The sequence below is a fragment of the Puccinia triticina genome, chromosome 2A, assembly GCF_026914185.1.
Source record: "Puccinia triticina chromosome 2A, complete sequence".
Taxonomy (NCBI): Eukaryota; Fungi; Basidiomycota; class Pucciniomycetes; order Pucciniales; family Pucciniaceae; genus Puccinia; species Puccinia triticina.
In genome coordinates, this window is record NC_070559.1 from 6,682,648 (window position 1) to 6,704,970 (window position 22,323).

General features: G+C 49.4%; 3 protein-coding genes across 3 annotated transcripts; 1 reads left to right on the plus strand and 2 right to left on the minus strand.

Annotated features, from left to right (window-relative positions):
- Positions 1 to 6,204: 6,204 nt before the first annotated feature.
- Positions 6,205 to 11,567, plus strand: PtA15_2A711 (uncharacterized protein; the record flags this gene model as incomplete). The annotated part of the gene is made up of 16 exons (XM_053166760.1): positions 6,205 to 6,732; positions 6,831 to 6,895; positions 6,979 to 7,285; positions 7,356 to 7,432; positions 7,509 to 8,027; positions 8,102 to 8,172; positions 8,894 to 9,018; positions 9,090 to 9,276; positions 9,402 to 9,433; positions 9,531 to 9,779; positions 9,879 to 10,202; positions 10,263 to 10,399; positions 10,468 to 10,675; positions 10,740 to 11,060; positions 11,145 to 11,316; positions 11,362 to 11,567. The coding sequence occupies 16 exons, from the start codon at positions 6,205 to 6,207 to the stop codon at positions 11,565 to 11,567; spliced, it is 3,528 nt and encodes a 1,175-aa protein (XP_053017949.1).
- A 1,483-nt stretch (positions 11,568 to 13,050) lies between these two features.
- On the minus strand, positions 13,051 to 16,057 carry PtA15_2A712 (uncharacterized protein; the record flags this gene model as incomplete). The annotated part of the gene is made up of 5 exons (XM_053166761.1): positions 13,051 to 14,476; positions 14,541 to 14,633; positions 14,714 to 14,776; positions 14,862 to 15,124; positions 15,470 to 16,057. 5 exons carry the CDS (start codon positions 16,055 to 16,057, stop codon positions 13,051 to 13,053), a joined length of 2,433 nt encoding a protein of 810 aa, XP_053017950.1.
- Positions 16,058 to 17,768: 1,711 nt separating this feature from the next.
- PtA15_2A713 (uncharacterized protein) lies at positions 17,769 to 18,333 on the minus strand (the record flags this gene model as incomplete). The annotated part of the gene is made up of 2 exons (XM_053166762.1): positions 17,769 to 18,061; positions 18,153 to 18,333. 2 exons carry the CDS (start codon positions 18,331 to 18,333, stop codon positions 17,769 to 17,771), a joined length of 474 nt encoding a protein of 157 aa, XP_053017951.1.
- Positions 18,334 to 22,323: the final 3,990 nt, after the last annotated feature.

Below are 22,323 nucleotides of genomic sequence, written 5' to 3' on the forward strand. Positions count from 1 at the left end.
CGATTATACGAGACTGGTAATACACTCTTTAGTTGTTGTTTAAGTGTAGCAAGCTCTTGAATAACTTCATCCATTTTGTTGTCTACCACCTTTGCAGTGGGAGCTTCCGCAACCATTCAATCTCGTCATTGACTATCGCCTTTCTTTGCGTCCAGAGACTTCTGCATTATTTGGTTTGATTCGGAAAAGCTTGAGAAGTTAACATAGCCTTCGTCAATGCGGATTTTGGTTTCTGCCGCTGCTACAAGGTCTTCCCATTTGGGTGCCTTGTTGCTTCCGTCCTTGGCTTTTGGGAGTTGCCCTTTGTTGACTAGGGTTTGTTTAATGCTTCTTTGACTTTTGTTTGAAAAGGCACTCAAGAATAACAGGGCCGCGTCCTCCTCCTTGCTAATATGATCATTCTTGACAAGATACTTGAGGATTGAGGTAAATTTTCCAAGGTAAGATTTATATTCTTGGTAGTTTGTAATCCCGCTCTTGGCTTGTTGTTTAGCCAATTTGATTAGGTTGTCCGTGGTGTACATAATGGTGTTATCTAAGTCCCCCCACGTTTTGACCATTTCTTTTTGTAATTTTTTCCAGTCGCAGTCGTCGTATCCGTCCATCTCCTCAAGTTCGCTCTTGAGTTCCTTCGTCCGCACAAATCGTCCAATCTGAAGCGCCTTATCGTAATCCGTTGCTTGGAAAGCGTTGGCCGTTCTTTCAAAACGTTTTAAGAACTTCACGAATTGGTTGCCATCATAGAAGAGACCAGGTTCCTTAATAATGACCGGTTTGACTTGTTGGACCGCTGGTGGTTGGTAGTACTGCGGATAAAAAGCTTGTGGATGCTGAATAGGTGGTTGTTGAACCGGTGGGGGTGGAATTGGCTGTTGTCGTTGTTGAAATTGAGGTTGATACATAGGTTCTCGAATATTTTCCGTGTTGTGGATTCCGTATCCGGATATAGGTTGACGTGGAGTATTGTTACGTTGCGGTAAGATATTGTTTTGAGGAGTTTCGTCTGAATCTGACAATTCATCTTCATATTGGTCTCTGAGTTGAAGGTCGATTCCCTTCCCTTTGTCTTTTCTGGGTGGTGCAGGTGGATTCGTCGTATCTGTATTCCAATTCAAGGCTGAAGTTCCAGCCGCAGGTCTGTTCCTAAAAGGGGTCGAGGGAGGAGCAAATCCATTTTCCAAATCTGGTGCGCTGAACGGTAAACTCATGTTGTCTTGTTGATTCCTAGTTTTGTAATATCACGATTTGTTGATAACTGTTTTTACTGTGCTCTGAAAAAGAAACAATAATATCTGGTCTCTGGTCTCTTTACCAGGGCAAATTGGGGGATTTCTTTCTTTAAATATCAAAATTTACTTAACACTATGGGAAGTACTTTTCAACAGTTCACCAATTTATCCAGAAGGTAGGGTCTCTTTGCCGTCTTCTCAAAAATAAATCAAGCTGCACCTCGAGTAGTTCCAGAGTTCTCTTCAACAGACCCCTAACTTATCCAGATTCCTAAGGTCGTTCTGCCCGTCTCCTGGTTTAATAAGTTATGCTGCTTCTTCAAGATCCTCGTCTCAGAGTGGTCGTAACGTTTCTTTTCAGAGGTACGTAATTTGTTTCGTAAGATGGTGTCTATTATTTGACTGGTTGTCCAACAGAATAACTGAATATGCCGTTGAGTTTGTAGATTTTGTCGATGAATTCAATCCTTTTGCCGCTAGAAGTCGTTTTCCTTTGACGTTAGTTCGAGTTGTTGAAATCTGTAATACGGTGTCAATCGAAAAAAGTTTATCCTATCACGTTGGGGACTCCCTTGTAAGACTCAAAAGTGGTTGTGAAACCCTTTTGCTGAATGGAGAAGGGGATGAAGGAGTTGCAAGCTCTGCCCTTCTATACTACCAGCTACAAGACCCACCAAGCTCCGCTTGGCAAGTTTTAATAAGGTGATAGGAGTGGTATGCTCAAGATGAGTTTTGTTTGAGACACAGTATAAGATTGTATTGCTATGTAAGGGTTGTTATGAGTGTACTAGTAAGTTGTAAGTGTTATGAGTATAGGTGGTGAGTAAATCACTGATGAGTAATAGACTGAGGAACAAAAATGGGGGGGAGAGAGCTCCTTATATAGACAAATGTGAGGGATTTTTGCTCCAGGGGGGGCTGTGCAAATACAGGAGTGGCTGTGTACAATTTATGCAAGGAGTGCGTGCATGAGTGAGGCTGTGCTTAATTTATGCAAGGAGGTGCATAAATGAGGCGGGGAACAATGGGGTTGCAGGGCACAGCCGCAGGGGCAGTGCTACATGATGTAATGCGGATGGCAAACAAATACAAACTAATATATGTAGTGGAGCTAGAGTGGAACAGGGAACATATGGGTGTGTATGTGTATAGTGAGGGAAAGGTGACTTGAGATGCGTGACAGGGGTTTGATGGGATGCTACAGGTTGTCCAAAGGGCTAACTTCCAGTGTAGTGGGGTTTTGGCTATGCTTCCAGTGGGGACTAGGGGGTAATTTGGCCGTAGATTCCATTTCTGGGGTCCATATGGTCGTACCGTGAGGCATTCTATGACTAATTATGCAAATGAAAGAAAAACTTTTGATTTTTCACTTTTCTGTCTACCACACCGTGGAACCAACAGGTCTGTCACTTTTCCCCATTGGTTCCACAAAGCACACTCCTGTAACATGTGGAGACCACTTTGGCTTGTTGCTCACGCCGGTTCCACCTCCACAAACTTTTTTTTCACTTCCAACCAGGACTAGCTCAGGCTGGTCCTGAAGTGTTGAAAGTTTGAGAAAATATGTAATTGAAAGGAAGAAAAAAAAAGTTGAAAAATCAACTTGCAAACGGCTTCTTGAGTGGGTCAAATATTCAAAAACAAGCTCTCTCACAATCTGGAATAGTGTATTTATAAGCTGCTAATCAGCGCTGCTGGGGATGTCCTGGCACGGAGCTCTGGTTTGACTCCCATCAGCGTCGTTTTTGGGTGCAGGCCTTTTTTCACCAGCTCGGTACCGTGCTCCACGTGGATTCCACGGCCGGTGGAATCGGTATCCTCTTGGATGACCATCACAAGGAGCCCCTGTGATCCATTTGGTGGAGAGCACAGGACCCCAGCAAGCCCCTACTAGACACCCTTACGTAAATTGTTTCAAAATGATTTTTTTGGCAAAAATGATACTTACGTAAACCTGTGAAACTTGTTTCAAATGGACAGTTCTGGGAATTTTTTCTTCTTGGACATACTGACGTACCCTGTTTCAATCTGGTCTTCCCTTTCAAGGGAAAAAATGACATACTTACGTGTTTTGTTTCAATTTGTTTTTGTGCTTAAAGGTGCAAGCATAGTGTGCATACATGTTAGTTCCTCCCTGTTCTCTCCTGCTCCCATGTTACATTATAAGGGTTGAGGAAGGTCTGAAAGGCTTCTAAAAGTGATTTTTCATTGATTTTAATCAATACATCAGCAATGATAACCAGAACATCAATTTTGGACTTTTCTTATCCAAAACCCCCACAAATGGTTGCAGATGTTACTTACGTAACTTGTTTCAATCCACTATTCCAAAATTTGCAAAATTTAACATACTGACGTAGTTGGTTTCAAACAGTTGGTTCTCTCCAAAAAATCAATCCTACAGCCGTTTCAAAATGGCAAATTCCCGGGGTATCACGTAAGGGTGTCTAGTATGGGCTTGCCGGGCCGTCTGGTTGTCGGCGCCAGTGCGCGCCCAAGCGGGCGCCCACCCAAAACCGTCCAGATTGTGGTGGGCGCCCCCGGGGGCGCGCACTGGCGCCGACAACCAGATGCCGGGGTCCTGAGAGCACGTGAACGTGTGGACCTCGCGCAGGGGCACTACGGGGAATCCTCGGGATATCCTCGTCGCAGGACTCCCCGGGTGTACGGAGAGCGCTCTGCGCGGGTCCCCCGGACCTCCGTTCGAGTGGCTTTGGGGAGCGATGCCACCTTTGAGTCTTTCCCCCTGCTCGCTCGGACCGGTACCGATATTTCGGCCCGGCGGCAGGAAAAAGGAGTCTTTTCCCCTGCTCCGGTCTCGAGCCGATACACATGTACCGAGCTGGGAAACCCCCATTCTGCCCTCTCGCCGCAATATGTACACCGTCAGCCTCCGGCCGTAGCTGCGACCTGTACAAGTTGTGAGTATCTGCCAAAGCTATCGAGCATCCCAGGGAAGACTCCAACATGGATGGAAGCTACTTGCATTCCCTTTGGGAACGACTGCATGGTTTTCGGAGATCATCAGCCTTGCAGACGAGCTGACGATTCGGCTTGGCTTGGCTTCCAAGAAACAAGCTGGCGGCGCGCGCCTATCTGCCCAAGCTCATGGTGGTCTCAACTCGTCAAGGATTGGATGGAGTCTGTTGGTCGATGGGATTCGATTTGCCGTTCGGCAGAACGGCATCGTCCCAGACAGTGTGCGTCCAAACACATGAGAGAGCGCTAGGACACCTGTTGTGTATGCTCGCTTCCCCAGCGTGTGGGCTTCGCAAAGTAGCGAGCAGAGTGCGCAAAAAAGAACGACCAAACATGCTCTGGTCGATGTTGAGCATCCATCGCCCGCTTTGCACCAACAGCAACTCCCAAAGATACACCATGCTTCACTCGAATAGAAGCTGACCGGCGTTGTATAAAAGATTCAGCTTTCGCGCTGGTCGTCTCCCAGAATCCATCCCTCGACCAAGCCCACCGTACTCAAGATTTCGGATCCATTGTTATCCTAGTGATCCTGTTAAAATTGCTGAGACGTACGTCAACTTTTCCCTTCGAAAAGCAAAAGAAAAGCAATCATGATACGGTTCTTTTTATTATAGAAAAAATCGACAATACAGCTCTTCTGAAATTTGATTCCCCATCTCAAGTGAGGAGAGCTAGCTTGCAGCCGTGTCTTGTCCTCGCAGCAAGAAGTACTGATCTTCTTTTCGGCACTCTTTCCCACCGCTTGGCGATTGACTCTGTGTCCAGAAACGCTGCACTCTTTCTGGCCCATTCCTTGCGGCCGGTCAGAAAAATAACCCGAGAAGCTCGCCTCCAGAGGTGTCTCCTCCAACTTGGTAGACTCCGACACCGCCCCGAAGGAGGCAGCTCCTAGCTGTACATAACCTCGCAAGCCTCGTAAGTGGAATATCGCTGCTTCTCTCTCGTCTCCTTTCAGTCCGCAGAGCCTTTCCTTATCGTGTATACCTCACGCCCCTCGCGGCGAGACGCGTCGATTGGAGGTGGTGTGCTTCTGATGCACAAAGAAAGCGCACTTATTCTGATTCGGGGATGTACCATTCCGCCTCGCAAAAAAAAAAAAAGAAAACTCTGGAGTCTCCCTGGGACCTAACTGTCCGTACGCGCATCCCAGGGGTATGCGCATCCCAGGGGAATAACTGAGGAGTGCTTGTTCTCCGATGCCTACACTGGGTGCACTCCGCTTGATGGGCATTCTTAACAATCCTCAGATGCCTGCGTCAAGCGAGCCGGGAATGAGTCCGATGCGCGTGTATGTCAGCTTTGCCCCTCGGGCGATCAGGTGATAGAAATTGAAGCCAGCCTAGCTCCTTAAAATAACCTCGAGCGGAACAGAACCACCTCCACACTTAACCTGCTGGCAGATTAAATTTCATTCTCAGAGTTCTCAAGTTGTTTACTACGCGAATAACAGGTACATTGTTGATTGATCCGGATCGATCGCATTTGGCGAAAGGGGGTATGTATGGCTTAAAACCTGACATTTAAACTCATCATCTTGCGCTCCACCATCTAACATTCTTCCTCACCCTCTCGCTTCGTCTGATCTTTCATCCTAAACTTTAGCCCTTCGAACCAGTCCATTCGAAAGCTTCGTCATCACCTTCCATCCCAGCTCGTGAGCGCCTGCATCGCTTTTTTTCAACGAGGACTCTTGAGCAACTCGCAGAGCGCCCCATTGGTGTTAGAGACATCCTATCTTTCTGGTGGTTCGTACTTTTTTTTTGCGCTTCCCTGACTTTCATTCGCACCATTTGTTTCGACCGGATGACTCTTGAGAGTCCAACTAGTTTTTTTTAAAATACAAACCCCTCCCTCAGCTCTGCCTGGAGGAGTGATCGGGGAGACTAGGAGGCGTTTAGCCTGTTCCTCTACGTCCCCGTCGACAGCATCGCTTGAACTGACCTCATGGTGTCCTGTCTTCAGCCGAGCTGAGAATTTTTGCGGCCTGGCTGTGATGACTCGCACTCGATCGGTACCTGGCGTCACTCGGACGAGTTCGAGTCCCGCCGCAAGCGCACGGTCGCGTCCATCCAGATCTTCCCCCCCTCTGAGCCATCGTTCTCTCATCGGGTTCTATGCGGTCATCAGCGCATTCATCCTGCTGGCCAACTTGGACTGCTTCCTGATTTCCGCCCACGCTGCCTCTCCCTCCGCCTACTATCGCGCCCACAAGCATAAGCCCGCTCCTAAGCACATCATGCACTCCCACTACTCCGGCTCTGACCCTCAAACTGGCCCAGGACCAGGGCCTGGATATCCCTCATCGGATTCCGACTCCGGCTACAATGATACCGATTCTCAGGAGAGTTACAAGAATGGAGCGGTTTCGGCTACGTACTTCGTGAATTGGGCCATCTATGGTCGCCATCACTTTCCTTGGGACGTCCCAGTGGAATCCGTCACGCACGTGTTCTATGCGTTTGCCAATGTGAGACCCGAGTCCGGTGAAGTGTACCTGACCGACTCTTGGGCAGATGAGCAAGTCAGTAGCACCCCCTATTCTGATATAGCCGTCCACCGTAGTTTCATTCTTTAAACTACAAATCGAGACTGAATTGTATATCTTTCAATTTTGACAAGATACATTGGGCCGACAAGGGTGACAGTTGGAATGATTCCGGAAATAATCTCTATGGTTGCTTCAAGTCAGTATGATGATCCTGCCCGCTGTGCTTAATTCTTTGGGCGACTGACACACCACATCGTGCAACTGCCTCTGTACGAGCAGCCAATTTCGCCAGCTGAAGCAGAAAAACCGACACCTCAAGCTTATCATTTCAATTGGAGGCTGGTCCTACAGCGCCAACTTTGCTCCAGCGACGGACTCGCCAGAGAAGCGACAGAAGTTTGTGGACTCGGCGATCGCCATTGTGGAAAACTACGGCCTTGATGGCCTTGATTTGGACTGGGAATACCCCACCAGTGATAAAGAGGCCGACCAGTTGGTGGACGTACTTCGGCGAGCCCGTGGCGGACTGAACAAACTGAAGAAGAAGAAGAATGATCAAAGCCCTTACGTTCTCACCATAGCCGCTGTAAGCATTTTCCCCCCACCTCTGTTTCTTGCCGGGTGACGTGCACCGACATCATCACTTGCCTGTGTAGCCATGCGGACCCAATCATTACAAGCAGCTTCACCTCAAGCAGATGGCTCGCTATCTGTCGTTCATTAACTTGATGGCGTAAGTTCTCCTTTGGCCAGCGCTCCACAAGGGCATTGCAATAAGAAGCGTTTTCTAACCTGCACCTTCAAAACAGTTATGACTATGCAGGATCATGGGATACACTTTCTGGCCATCAAGCAAATCTTCATCTGACGAACACCTCCGCCGTGAACCAGGGCAATTTTTCGACGGCTGCTGCTGTGGAGTACTATACCTCCCAATCGATTCCTGCCTCGAGTCTTGTTGTTGGCATGCCTCTCTACGGCCGCTCGTTCCTGGACACCAAGGGGATTGGACAGCCTTACAATGGTCTTGGCCAAGGTAATTGGGAGCCGGGGATTTACGACTACAAGACGATCCCGATGGACCATGCCAAGTTGGTTGAAGATATGAAGGCAGTCGGCGCTTACACGTACAATCCGACCAACAGGGAGCTCGTCACCTTCGATACGCCCAACACGGTGCGCCGGAAGGTCGAGTACATCGAGAAGCACGGCCTGGGCGGAGTGATGTGGTGGGAGAGCTCGGGCGACAAGCAGAACTCGGAGGGTGCGCTGATTCCCCTGGCGGCGAAACTGCTGGGCAAGCTGGACTCGACCCCAAACCATCTCAGGTCAGTCGGAGATCGGATTTGAAGATGAGAGCTATTCCTGATGATCGTTTCCTTTCTCTCCCCCCCTTTTGAAGTTATCCTGGCAGCAAGTGGGACAACCTGAAGAGCAACCATCCTCCGTCCAACTCGTCCACCACGCCCGAGGGTGGGTATCGCGCCCACAAGCAGCGTCAAGCCCACCACACCCACCACAAGCACAGCCTCCACCACCACAAAGTGAAACAATACCACCCGGTGGAAGGCAGCTATTGAGAGTCTTGCCTGCCCCCTCCCGAGCATCCCTAGATAGATAACTTTGCGATCACCCTGCGCCGATGCGTGAAGATGTACCCCCACCCTTGTGTAATCCTCCCTCTCCCGCAGACTTTTTACCCGAGCTCCCATCTCCCCTTGTTCCCCCCCAAAAAGAAAACCCCGATTGCTCGCCATACATGTAATCTCCATAATATATTTATCCATCCAAACATGATTCCGAGTGTCTTACAAACGTGGAGACGAAAAAGCCCAGCGCTGTCGTTGTGCTGTTTATTCCAGACGTGCTGTCTGCGTACATGACCCGCCTCTGGAAGAGCCCGTGAGAATGCTTCTTCTGTGTTTTCCAGAAGGCAGCTGTGGGATGTATGTCAGATGTTTCGCGCTTATTGAGGGCCGCCTGGCTGGACATGCCCAACCGACGGGCGCATTCTGTTCGGCTTGTTGATGGTTTTTGTGCGTATCGGATGGTTCGCGAGGCCAGCTGCAACGCCGGAGTGACTTGACGGCGAGAGCAGAGTTATGTACTGCAGATTAAAAGTTGGTTTTTCTGGCCAGACTCCTTGGGGCCGATCCTGATGATCCTGAGGCTCTCGCCGTGTGATGGTTTCCAGAATCTGCCGGGGTTGCCAAAAGTGTGGTTTTCCGAGTACGGGAATCGAACCCGTCTCCTCCGCGCCCCTCGGCGGTGAAAGGCGGATATACTAGCCGATATACTAACTCGGAATGTGGTGGGGTGGTGCTGTTGGGGTCTTATACTCCCCTTGATTGCGGGTGGTGAAGGGATGAGCGCTGGCTGAGTCTCTGCAGTCGAAACTTCAACACCCACCACCCACCCATCCATCCAACTCCAACCACAACCACCACCACAACCAAGCAATGGCCCACTCCTTCTACCAGAACCAGCCACGGCCCACCCTGCCACCGATCCCCCCACAGCTCAAGAACAGCCACCGCCCCCCACTCCCCCCCGTCCCCCACAACTACCGCACCCAGGGTACGCACCACCACCACCACCACTCACACTAACTGACACTGACACTCTCATCCACAGAACAACGCTACCAGGTACCCGCACCCATCAGCACCCCCTTCTCGCTGACCGCCGACAACCTGCGCCAGATCGACTGCTTCAACCACCCCCCGCCGCCACAGCCCCTGCGCTCCCACTCCGCACTCCCCCCGCGCTCCTCGCCCGCCCCAGGCTACCCCCCCGCCACCGCACCCCTCGCCCGCGCCCACTCCCACCAGAACCAGAGCCACGCCCTGCCCTTCCTCGAACCCAGCCCAAGGCTCGCCAACTTCCCCCCCAACCACCGGCAACACTCCCAGCCGGCCAGCCCCGGCCTGCTCTCGCCCAGCAGCAAGCCCATCGCCCTGCCCGTCCTCGACCTCGACATGCTCACCACCCTCTACGAGCTCCACTTCCGCTCCCAGAACGACCCCGCAGGCCAGGTCCAATGGGCCGCCAAGCTCCTCAAATTCCTCGAACGCTCCCAGGCTGCCGAGCCCGCCTCCGCCTCCGCCCCGGGCTCGCCCTCCTCCTCCGCCTCCTCATCCTCCTCCTCACGCGGAGGGAAAGCCCGGCCAAGCACAAAGATCTCCGACCCGCTCCTCGTCAAATACACCGACATCGCCCTCACCACCGTCCTCAAACACGCCGACGGGCCCAACCCCCATCTGGCCAACGGGGGCGCCGAGGCCGTCTATCTCAGAGGCGACCTCTTCGCCACCGGCGCCTTCCCCTCCTACCAGCCGAAAGACCCCATGCTCGCCTTCAGGGACTTCGAGAACGCCGCCCAGCTCGGATACTATCTCGCCTGGTTCAGGATCGGAAGGGAGTACGAGAACTGCGAGGACTGGGACCGGGCCGTGGGCGCCTACGAGCACGGCCTGGCCTTCGAGGAATGCGCCTGTGTCTATGTACGTCCGTCTTCTTACCTCCCAAACTATATAACCCTGCCATACTGACGTCTTGTACAGAGACTGGGTATGTCCTATCTGCTCGGCCAGATGAACCTGCCTGTCGACATGGCCCAGGCAGTCGTCTATCTCAAGAAGGCGGCCCAGCTAGCGAGCGAAGAGACGCCGCAGCCGGCGTACATCTACGGGATGATCCTGTAAGTACCATCCCACACCACCCCCCCAAAAAGAAAGCCCACCACTGACGCTCTCTCTCTCTGTTTAGTGCGGGCGAGTTCGAGTCCCTGCCCCAGATCCCCCACGAGATCCTGCCCCCCAACCTCGGCGAGGCCCGGTACATGATCGAGAAGGCCGCTTACCTGGGCTTCGCAGCCGCCCAGTACAAGATCGGCTGGTGCTACGAATACTCGCAAATCACTTGCCCGTTCGATCCGCTGCTGTCCGTCGAGTACTATTCGCTGGCTTCCCAACAAGTCAGTCATCTTCTGCTTAGTCGAAAGCCTCTGCCCCCCTGACGTTTCCTGCTGAGGTGTGTAGGGCGAGAGTGAGGCGGACATGGCCCTATCGAAATGGTTCCTGTGTGGGGCGGATGGATACTTCGCGGCGAACGAGCCGTTGGCGGTGACGTTTGCGGAGAAAGCGGCGCGCAAAGGGCTGGGCTCGGCGATGTTTGCGATCGGGTATTACCTGGAGGTGGGCATCGCGGGGCGGCAGGACGGGGGGCTTGCGCTGGAGTGGTACGAGCGGGCGTGGGAGGAGGGGGGGAACGAGGATGCGCGGGAGCGGCTGGCGAGTCTGGGTGCGGGGGGACACATGCTGTCGCGGGAGCAGCACGAGGACCATGTGGACGAGAAGCTGGTGCGCAAGCACACCCTGGCCGCCGCCCGGACGCCCGCCGACGAGCGGCTCGCCCGCGAGCCCTCCCGCGTCCGTCGGACCGAGACCATGCGCAGGGTCGAGATCGCCCGCAGGGCCGCCGAGGCTCCGCCCGCCCTCCAGGCCTCCCGCACCCACTCGCCCCCCTCCCCCCCGCTCTCGATCCCCACCACCCCCGGATCCGCCTACTCCCCCTCCCGCTCCTCCAACCCCAAGAACCTCGCCCAACGCACCGCCCGTCAGCCCTCCACCCCGCCCCACCATCATCATCACCACCAACAAGCCTCTCGGCCACACCTCAACAACCACTCCTCCTCCGGACACATCATCAACAGACTCAACAGCTTCCAGCTCTCCGACAACCCGCCCAGCCCTATCCCCCTCGAACCCGCGCCCCCCGCCGCGCCCAAAACCCAGTTCAACTCGTTCGCCGACATGGGCATCCAGACCGCCAAGGCCAAGAAAACCGAAGAATGCCTCATCGTCTGACCCCCCTTCTCCTCCGCGCTTTTTACTCCATCCACCCTTGCTTCGTGCTCTGCCCCCCATTCTTTCGTTTTTGTCCGCGAGATTGCCCCCGCTTATCTGTCGTTTTCGCCCCGCCCGCCGCCGCCTCGGCGCCCGCCACTTGCACACCGCTTTTGTACCCTCGTCCGCCCTGTATACTTGCTTCATGCCACGTGTACACACCCCCGAGTCTCCTCTCGCATCCGCATCCATCGTCGCCCGTCATCTTTCCGTGACTGTTTGTACACCCCCCTTTTGTCGTCTTTCCAGTCCATCGGCCCGCCCGCTCGGCCCTTCCTCTCCCTGTTTGTTTATTTGCTGTTGTTGTGTTTTTTGAGCGTCAATGAAAGTGCAAGTCCAAGTGATGTATGAGGCGCAGTGGTCGGTCAGGAGGAGGTGAGAGCGTGTGGGGAAGATACAGGCGAGGAAGTCGCTTTGGTGGCGCGGGACGGTGTCCGGCACCGGACGCGCCATTTCTTGCCGGGCAATCTGCAACCTTTAGGAGGCCTCCAGATGCCCAAGGTCATCAAGAATCAAACACTCTGAGCAGAGCACTATTTCTTAAACAAGAAGCACACCAGAAATCATCTCTTAAAAGGCTTATCACTTCCTGATTTTGTATATGTGTTGCAGATCTCATGGAGTCAGCTTCGAGCACCTTACCTGTGCGCAATCCAGAAGCCTCTGGTTGCTGGGCGGCGAGAGCGGATGAGGGTCTTGGCAGGGAGCACAGACCGAGGGGGAGGGCAGCTCGAGCCGTCCCCGAAATCAAGCGGAGATCAACAATGGTCCACCCACAAGTGTGTGAGGTTTAGGGGTCAAGTATTTAAGTCCCCTGCGGGACAGCATCCCCTCTTTGTTTAGGGAATAAGGCAAGCTAGGCTAGGAAGGCCCTAGATGCGTTTTTCTTTCACGATCCCAAAGGCCTGTGCCGCTCAGAACCGGGTCGCTCTCACAGACGATCAAGACCAGTGCCTCCTGCCCGCAAGCCAGCCGCAAGGCCTCCCCAGACCCGCAACTCTCACAGCCCCCATCGGCCCTGGCCCTGGCGATCGCACTCGCCGGCCGCCAAGCCCTCGCCGCAGACACTAACAACAATCGGGTGCTGGCGAAAACCCCTCAGCTCGAGGGAACGCTCGTCCAGCTACGCCGCCATTCCTGCCAGGCTGCTTTGTGGCTGAGCTCTTCAATCTAAACGGCCATTTATTCCTTGCAGAGACGGCGGACAAGCTTTGTATTCTAAACAAATGAGAATCTATGGATAGGAATGGTGTAAAAGCCTTTATTCTAATTAGAGATATGACAAGGAGAGATCCTTATGTTTATCTGGACATGTTGAGACCAAAGAAAAGGAAGTTTTAATTTATGAATGAAAATAATTTGTTTTTTTTAATACCTGAGGAATGGGTTGAAGTGATATTAGGGGAATGAGTAAGTGAGAAAATTTGAAAAAAAAGTATGACTTTCACTTCTTCTTTCTCAATAAGGGTTCAAGAAGCTTGAATTTGGCAGCCAGTTGTTTCGATGTCCAGGTTTCTGCTTCTAGCAAGATTGGGTCGTGTGTTTCAAGGTGGTAGAGAGCCTTATACCTGAGATCAGCAAATCCAGGCCTTTTCTCCTCATAAAAGGTCAGTTCTTTCTCCATGCTGCCATCAACATCGCTGTAAAATGCGCGGGGTACTTGGATATTCTGTCTATTTGTTTCCAGTTTTCCGAGCAATGTCTTGAATGCGGCGGAGTATCTTGGGCCATAATTTTCTACCAACCAGTGTCTTTCGGCAGTTTTATCCCAGGCAAGATGGTTGCAATCACTGGCTGAAACCATCCTGAAAAGCACCTTTGACATGTAATGGACCATTGCGAAATCTTGGAATGAGCCCAGCCAATTTCGGTCTTCCAAGCCGAGAACGAGGATGACTGTCAGGATCCGATTCATGCTGAGACCATTGGATTCCATCGATGAGATGAACTTGTCAGAGTGAATGATGTTCCTGTATTGGCTTGTGTTTATAAAATTTTGGAAGATATTTCGGTCAAAGTGGACTGCTGGTGGACTCCTTGAGAGCACTTCATTGCCTCCCAAGGCATTATTATAATACTTAATTTTGTTATATATATCAAGCATTGATTTGTGCTTGTAAACATCATTGTTCATCACATTTATATTCTTTGAGATTCCATAATGACCATACATGTCAAAGCTCTTTTGAAATAATCCTGATTGGGAATCTACAAACATGGAATCTAAATCTTTATCTGCAGCCCATCTCTCCAACTGAATCTTCAATTCTGGCAGGTTCATTTGCACTAGTTGTCTTGAGAGTGCTGTCATCCTTCTGAAGGCTTCATTGCTACCAAGACTGATTTCTAAACACTTGTAGATTTTTGTCATCAGCTCTTGATCCCCAATTGCAGCTGAGACAATCATCTGAAAAGTTGGAGAATCCATCTTTTTGATCCCAATGTGCTCTCCTTTCTCATCCACCTTCAACAGATTGGAAACATGCATCATGAGATTTGGATCCAGATTACTTTCCTTCCACATGTTCTTGTAACTCTCAACTTGGCTTGGCTCATCTGCAGGAGTGGGGGATGAAGCTTGGTATTTTTTCCAGATTTCATCGATCTCTGGGACTCCAAAACCTTTGGGGTGTGTGAATATCTCCTGGAAAATTTTACCAACATCTTCTTCAAGTTGGGGGTTTGAACTGAATAGCGGCTCCTTGGCTGAGAGCAACCCATCTACAACATCTTCAGGAGTAGTGTCCAACTTGTTTTCCACAAGTTCTGCCTTTGGGCCATTCTCTACAGTATTTTTCACCTTGTTCTTGTTTCCATTTGACTTCTTGCCAGAATTTGATTTTTCATTTCCACTTGCTAATTTCCCTTGCCTGATAAAAAATCACACTCTATCTTAACTAGAGAATACAGAGAGGTGATAAAGACAAAACTTACTCAGTTTTTGTTTTGTCTTTATTTGTTCCCTTTAACAAGCCATCAATCATTCCAAAATTTGACCAGGCCTGCTCATCCTGAGTGCTCACTTTCCTGCAAAAGAAAGTTAACAGTAAGTGTTTGGAGATATCAGTTGACTTTATGTCACTTCTATTTCAACAGAAAACACATACTGTTTACGATTAGGACCTTGGGCCTTTTTTGGCTTTGAACTTTCTCCCTTGCTTTTTGCTCCACTGAAAATTCCAAATAATTTATCTTATAAGCTCTTTTGGAAACAAAAACCATGGATCCTTCATTTTTCTAGATAAAAGGACTCACTTAGAAAATGCCTTTGTTTCTGCGGTTTGGTTTTCATCATTGCTGGGCTCATTCTGAGAAGCATTCAAAGAACCTAATTCTTTGTTTGAGTTTTTGAGCTCTTCAATCTCTTGACTTCCTTCACTCTTTTGATCAGCACTTGTTTGGATCATTCCAGAAGCAGGTTTTTCTAATTCTTCAGGTTTTCCGGAGGGCAAACATTGCCCTTTATCATGCTCCACAAGCTCCAAACTTGCAAACCTGCTTGGCTTTGCCGCTTTTTTCTTTGAAACTTGTTGCCAAGCATCAGTGGTCAGTGGCAACTCCTGAGAGCTCTGGGGGAGATCCCTGCTTGATTTTTCAAATTCATCTGGTGCTATATTGTTGTAAATTTTTTTCAAAGGTCCACTATGGCGAGTTTTAGGTTTTCTTGAGGATTTTTTTTTATGTGATTGAATTTTATTCTTTATTAAAGATGAATCTTCAGGACTGCTAGGTGGTAAGCCTTCTTTCACCCTTCTTGCCCAAGTGTCACTTGGCAGAATTGGAGGAGAAATGTTATTCTGGGAGGAGCTGGTATCAGTAGGAGGTCTAGTACTCGCTCATAAAATATTTCAAATAGGACTTACCGATTGGCTGGGTAATTCACCGGAAGAAGATGGCTCCTCGGAGCTTTGATCCTCATCAAGTGCCCAACTTACCTTCTTCTCGTTAGGCCCATTTCGATTTTTAGATGCGCCCAAAATACCCGGCTGCTTAACTGGGGGCTCGGATTGACCCGGTTCAATTCCAAGGTCGTCGCTGATTTCTGGGGTACTCGGATGAGCTCCAAGCGGGTCGGCAGAAAGCTCTTTGGGCAACGGTTCGTATGCTGGCGCCGCAGCCGAAAGGGTTTTTTTTTCGGCTGGCTTGTCAGGGGCAAACATTGCTACAGGCCCGGTAGATTCATAGTATGCCATGAAGGTCGGAACCACCTGTTCAGGTATGTAGAGATGTCCCGGTTCAATATGGGCAAGCCTGTTTGGCCCGATGCCGGGAAGCTGTTCGGGAATGCCAGCAACAATGAATGATCCTTGATGAGCTAACGACCAAGCATCGTTCATGGGCGGTGGCGCAGGGCTTCCCAGAACGGAAACTCTCAGACTCTTGATGAAGTGGATGATCGCGATGGAGAAGACGAAGGTTTTCACAACATGTTGGTGCACAGGTTTTTGCATCTTTTTTGATTTGATGGCCGAATGGCTCTACCAGCGGGAAAGCTTCAGCGAGAAGCCAGGCTATGTAAATAAATACGTAGGTTTTTTAAAGAAAGTAAAAACAAGGCAGTTTCTTTGAGGACTGCAGGATTCTGATGGGGTGAGGACCGGCAATCTTAGCACATACACTAACCCCGATGATGCTACTTTTGTTTACGTAAGGCGCTGGCTATTCCTCGCAGCCTATAGTGCAAGTTTAATCTACATACAAAACCAACTTCACAAGCTGAAGCATGGAAGAGAAGATACTTCATGTTGGGTCGAGCCTCGAGGTACGTACCACTGACCACACAGGTCAGCAAGTCGTAAAAAGGAGGGGGGGAGAGGATGTACAGTATTTACCGGCTCACTTTTCAGTGATCTCTTTATAGCTCTTTCATGAAGCTGCTTGGATCCTTGATGCGTGATGATCAGAAGACACACTGACGCTCTTAGGGTTTTACATAGGTCGACATGGAACTGCCTTCCGTCTCGACAACAGCAAAGGGTCAAGTGTTACGGTGGAGAAAGCCTCTGAACGACCTCAAGGTGCTGGAATCGTTCAAACAATGTCTCGCCGAGCTTGACATCTTTATGATACAATGTTATGTCGATTAGTTTTCGCGGAGGGGCCCGACGCGAGCCGACAGTGGCCGAACGACATGACTAGCAAGCAGTTCGGAGCAATGATTAGCCTCCGTGATTGGTTTCTATTATATTAATCCAGTACCATGTACAGTTATCGCAGTTCGCTGAACTCAGAGAAGCTCGAGAAGCTCGAGTCTCCGCTCTTGGATGTCGGGAAGAGACGAGCTGATTAGACTGACATACATCAACTTGATATCACATATCCAGACAATTGACCAGAAGTGTGCAGGTGTGTGCAGGGCGGGCTTATGGGGAGCTGATGCGGGGTCTCCAGGACGTATCTTCCTAATATTAATCACATTTGCCTTTCGTCCTTTTTGTCTGTTTCTTGCTTTCATTTTATGACACCTACTGTCGGTGTCCTATCCTATCGCAATGTAAATGCATCATGATGATCTGCTCATAGTTTTATATTCTGGTTTAAATTGCCAGGACAATTTCTGTGAGTTGTGCCCTTTAATCTTTGCCAACAAGAAATGCATATTTCTGATGAATAGATGCCATAGAACCAGACACTCAAGCTCATGCGCGGGATGTGATTTTAAGCCACGCTTAATCGATGTGCGCAATTTACGCCTGTGGATTTTACCCTCAAGACATTATGGGATGCGGTAGAATTACGGTATGTGCAGGGCCATAAATCAATTTCTGATAAAGGCAAACTTTTCATGTTGGGCATGAATCAAAGTACAATGCACAAGCTAATAGAAATTGGCTTAGAAGCATCTCTGAGTAATAAGAAAAAAAAGTGCAAAAGTGAGGATTATAACAAGATTAAACGCGAATTCTCATGACAATGGATAGCAGAGCGAAAATGGTTCATCAAGTAGTCAGTAGGAGACTGTTGACGAAAATGATACGAAGATGGAAAAAGTTTATGTATGACTATGATTTGCTTTTTCTTTCTTTCGCTTTCTAATAGCCTGCATATAATATCCTGAACAAAGAGAAATTGAAATTAGTGATGCAATACCGCCAGTGATTATACCTAATAATACAAGAAAGTTGGTTGGAATGTTTTTGCAGACACCAAAGAGCAGTTTGTTTAAAGACCAGTATCTTCCGGAAAGTCAGGTCCAGGACGCTTCTTGCGTCGAGGATAATCGCTTGGCTTTCGGCGACCACTATAATTATTGGTTTGGGCGTCGGTGGCATTGCATTGATGTACAATCTCAGAATTATCAATCACCAAGTCGGTGGAATGGAAGGCAATGTTATCTCGTTTTCCCATCTCGCTCTTCGGCTTGACCAAGTTCAATGGGTCATTGACGTTGACAGATGGTGATGGACGCCCTTTGGCTTCCAGCTCCAGGCGAAAGTTTTCAAATAACTGGTATGCTAGTGTCCAAATTAGCGTAGCGTGAGTTGAACAGTCAGCTTTCAGTATTAGGACTTCCATGGCTCAGATGGCGAAAGAGACAAGACTGACTGAAGTTTTGTACAGAATGTGAATACTGCTTCAAGGCTTGAATCTCTTTGCAGCTCAATTCAGAGATTTCAGAAACCGGGGAAGACTGTCCTCCATCCGAAGAATCGCGTATCGATGAGGGTTGAGTACTTTCAGATAGAATGCTGCCGTTGCTCGAGTGCTCCGATGGAGATTCAGACATGATCAAATATGGGCGGCGTTATTTTTGCTGAGAGGTTGCCTATCTCCATCATCATATATATAAGATTCGTAGAAAGGCAAGCAAGTAGTCAGTGTCGCAGGAGCGTCCTGTTCACCTAGGCCAATAAAGCTTACAAGAGTTGCCAAGTGTGAGAACAATAAAACACCGGGCAGAAAGAGATTAATGTCTAGATGTGTGCAGAACAGCTGTTAGTGGTAAATCGGGGGCGATAAGAAATGGCTTAGTTGTGATGGAGTGTGGGGAAGGTGGTACTAACAAAGGGGTGAATTTAGTTGGTCGACCAATGAAAGTTGGCAGAAATCTCCCAATGTGGAAGCTCAAGGGAGTCTCCGGAGGTATGGAGGGAAGGCCAGAGCGGGAGGGGATGGCGGAAGGGGACGGTTTAGGTGGGAATGATGGAAATAGTTTTTTGACCAAAATCGAATGTGATGGGGTTAATAAATCGAGCAGCCAGATCAAGATTGAGCACAGAGATTGTTGGTGATGAGCGGTGGAGAGCGAGTCTTGGCAGGTCTTGCTGAGTTGCTAGGAAGTGAGATGGCTGATAGTAACAAGACGGGCAAGTAATTAGAGATGGCTGGTAGCTGGAGCAGGCCGGTAGGATAGCTTGGATTTAATCAAGCAGTTGGGTCCTGGCTCCTGGGAATGGCTCCGTGATCTTGACCCTTTCGGGGGCTCTGGACATAAAAGCGCAGGAGTTAATGTGAGGCGGAGAGGTTGAGAGTGTGGGGTAAAATTATGGGACAGGAGACGAATGAGGACAAAGAATACCTACCTACAGACAATCAAACCGATAAACAATGATGCCAAGGCTTCTAGTTAAGCTGTAACTATGTAGAGGTGCCCAGTTCAGGCAGGCTTTCGTAGAAGAAACTGTACTCTGTGGAAGAATAAACTGATTGATGATCAGTTCATTGAAAAATTATCACCCCAAAAAGATGACTTCACGAACACAATTAGTGGCAGTTATGTTGATGGGCGCTAACTTAAAAAGGGATTGTTTACGTGTTAGATATCACTATGGATTCAGAAAGGTGGCTCGAGGATACCTCGACCGTTGGCGTGGTGCTTTTTGTGGGGGGTACGGTGATGCAGCACAGGTGACGGGCTTTGCAGGGTTGTTATATATGTATGGATGGCTATAATATTTCAGAGTGTTTTAATAGGAGTTGAGAATCAGGAACGAAGCACTTTCTTTGTATCGTCCACCGTACCAAAAATGCGTGCGCAATCCAACGATGAACATCCGAAACTCAGCGAAACTGTAATCGAAAACAGCGGGCCTGCCAGTGCTACGTAATGAGTCGAATACTCCCCAATTACATATTTATTTACCCATAAAAACTCACTATACATGCTCACAGATCATCACAGGGTACACCATCATGAGCAGCTAGCATGAGCCCAATCGGTCCAAGACCGGTCGGGCCCAGCTCTCTGGGTACTCCAGGCGATGCCTGCCAGAATTGAATCCCCTGGAAAACAGAGATCATTGGTATTTATGTAAATATGAGATCTATTTCATACGGCATTTCATCACTGAGTCGGTGAAACTCCAGTGACGTGTGTATCTTAAATACTTTCAACCGCTCGTGTTATTTCTCAGCAAAAAGCTTGATAGGCCTGCCAGTTCTATGTACATCAGTTGCGACATGAGGTGTTCCGACATAACCTGGTCACGTCTGGTCACCAGTTTGGACAGCCCGCCTGAGCCGGCTCTCTGTCCGGAGTAAGGGCTGGACATATCATCAGTGAGACAGCTGTCTCTCGACCAGATCAGCAGATAGATCTGATCATAACGTTCATGAGACCACAGCCATAAAACAGATCGAAGTGAGCGCCAAGTCTTCGGAGGCGGAGTTCAGCAGAACTCAGATGGAACGAGAAGAACAGCTGGTTAACCTTGCAAGAATCTTGAAGCAAGCGAAATTTCAATCACAGTCATGTGCCGCTCGCGGATGGCTCCACCTGAGTATTGAGCAAATCTTAGCCTTTGCTTCCGCGGGCCGGCAGGTCACTTTTGAGAGCTTGCTGTTCATCGCGCTGGCCTCGGCAGACATACATTTCCTGGTGTACCTCGCATTTCGCATATGTAACGTCTGCTATTTGTTTGTTTTAGATCATCTGACAGGACTTTGGATCCGAAATACGCTTCAGCAATGCGCTCGGAGGTCCGGGCCTGCGGTACAAATTAGACATCAGCGCTGCCGAAAGTACGTATTTTTTAAAATTAAAAACGGGCAGTCAAGAAGTCTGCATGACACATGGGCAAGCAGAAGCCCTGCGGGATTCAACAGCTTGGCCTTCAAATGAATAATACGAACTTAAATACTAGTCTATTAGCAGCATCGATCGATTCGGGCTGGTTGGATCGCCCAACCGAAAAAAAAAACATCGGGATCAGGTGACGGCTGACCTGAAGGCATGCCTCTGCCGAAATCTAGTTTTCCTTTCACTTTGCCGATGGTTTGAGACCCGAACCAAGCCTATCAATCACCCACATGAGCCCACCAGCACCTCTAAGCTTTTAAAAGAGCGGACCAGAGTTGGTACTGGTGCATACAAACATTGACTTCTTAGTAACTTGAGTTCAACCAAAACATTTGAGGAGAAGAAGAGGGTTCACGTACTGCTGAAGCCGATGTTTTGAACGTTGGTAAAAATCGAGCTTAACAAAGCCTCTCCGAGGGGGCGCGAAGCGTCTCTTGCCTCTCATGTCACATCATTGGCCCTACAGACTCAAGTTTTTCTTGTGGAAACAGTATACTTTTTTTGAAAATTATTTGTAAGCTGTAGTTTGTGGTTTAGAAAAAAACCTGAGTAGATGCTATCTCATCTTACATTCCTGAGCTTACTGCCCCATAATTACTAGCCCAATCCACCTTGTGGACTGGTTCCGAAGCCAGGTATTTTTGAGCTCAAATTTGGAATTCCCTGAGCTTGTGTGGGCTCAAAGGGGGCAGATTGGTTACAGAAATCCACCATGTAACAACATTTACAGGATGTTTCTTGCCATGTTTTTGATTTGCGGGAGGCCCAACCTGTGATTTTTAGCATCCTTGTACGCACGCAAATGAGGGTTACATTAGCAAACACTACAAAAAAAAACTCAAGAAACTGATGTCAGTTGACATGCAGTTACCATGCTAGTACTTTGATCAATATCTGGGTTCTTCCAGGGTACTTCCAGCTTGCTTCCAGGCTAGCTCAGCGTGGCCAGGTGCCAAGCCACAAGGCACAGCTGCTCAGTGCTCAATTTTGAGCACTGTGCCTCCAGGTGTCCTCAGACACGCAGCCTTGACAATGGACTGCACAAGTCCATGGTGCGACCTCATGGATGCCTCCCATCCACTTGGGTACAAGCGCATCAACCGGTGTGGTGATTTATATAGACAAGCGTGGTAGAATGTCCACTTGGGGATAGCGCGGGTGGGAATGCACAGAGCGGCTCAGGCAGAGTGCATTCCGGTGACATAAGCACTGAGGATGATGTCAGGAAAGCGGGCTAAGAAAGCTTACGGAAAGTCACACGCGAACCGGAATGCACGGACTGTGGATCGCGGATTTTGGATTGGGTATTTGGATTGGAGCGGAAAAGACAGGGCTGGACTGCGGCGGACTACACACGTGGACTGGTAGCAGCAGCGTGTCAGCGGGTGAGTCACAACTGTTGAGAGTCAAGGTCGCGCCTCAACCTGAGCTCTCATCCTGTGACATGTATGACATAGGGATGTCACTCATTGCGCTCAATCTCTCAGCTTCCTCTAGTCACACACCTTGTTTCCCTCGCTCATCCCTTGATTCAACCTAAACCGTCTTTCTCCGTCACGCTCGGTCATCTGCCTCAACACTTTTTCCCATCTGCAAAATCGCCTCACCTCAAGATATTTAAACTCGACTCCTCTCTTTGACTCGCTCTTTTTCCTTGGGGAACTCACTCAATAAAACTTGTTGACACCATCAGAAATA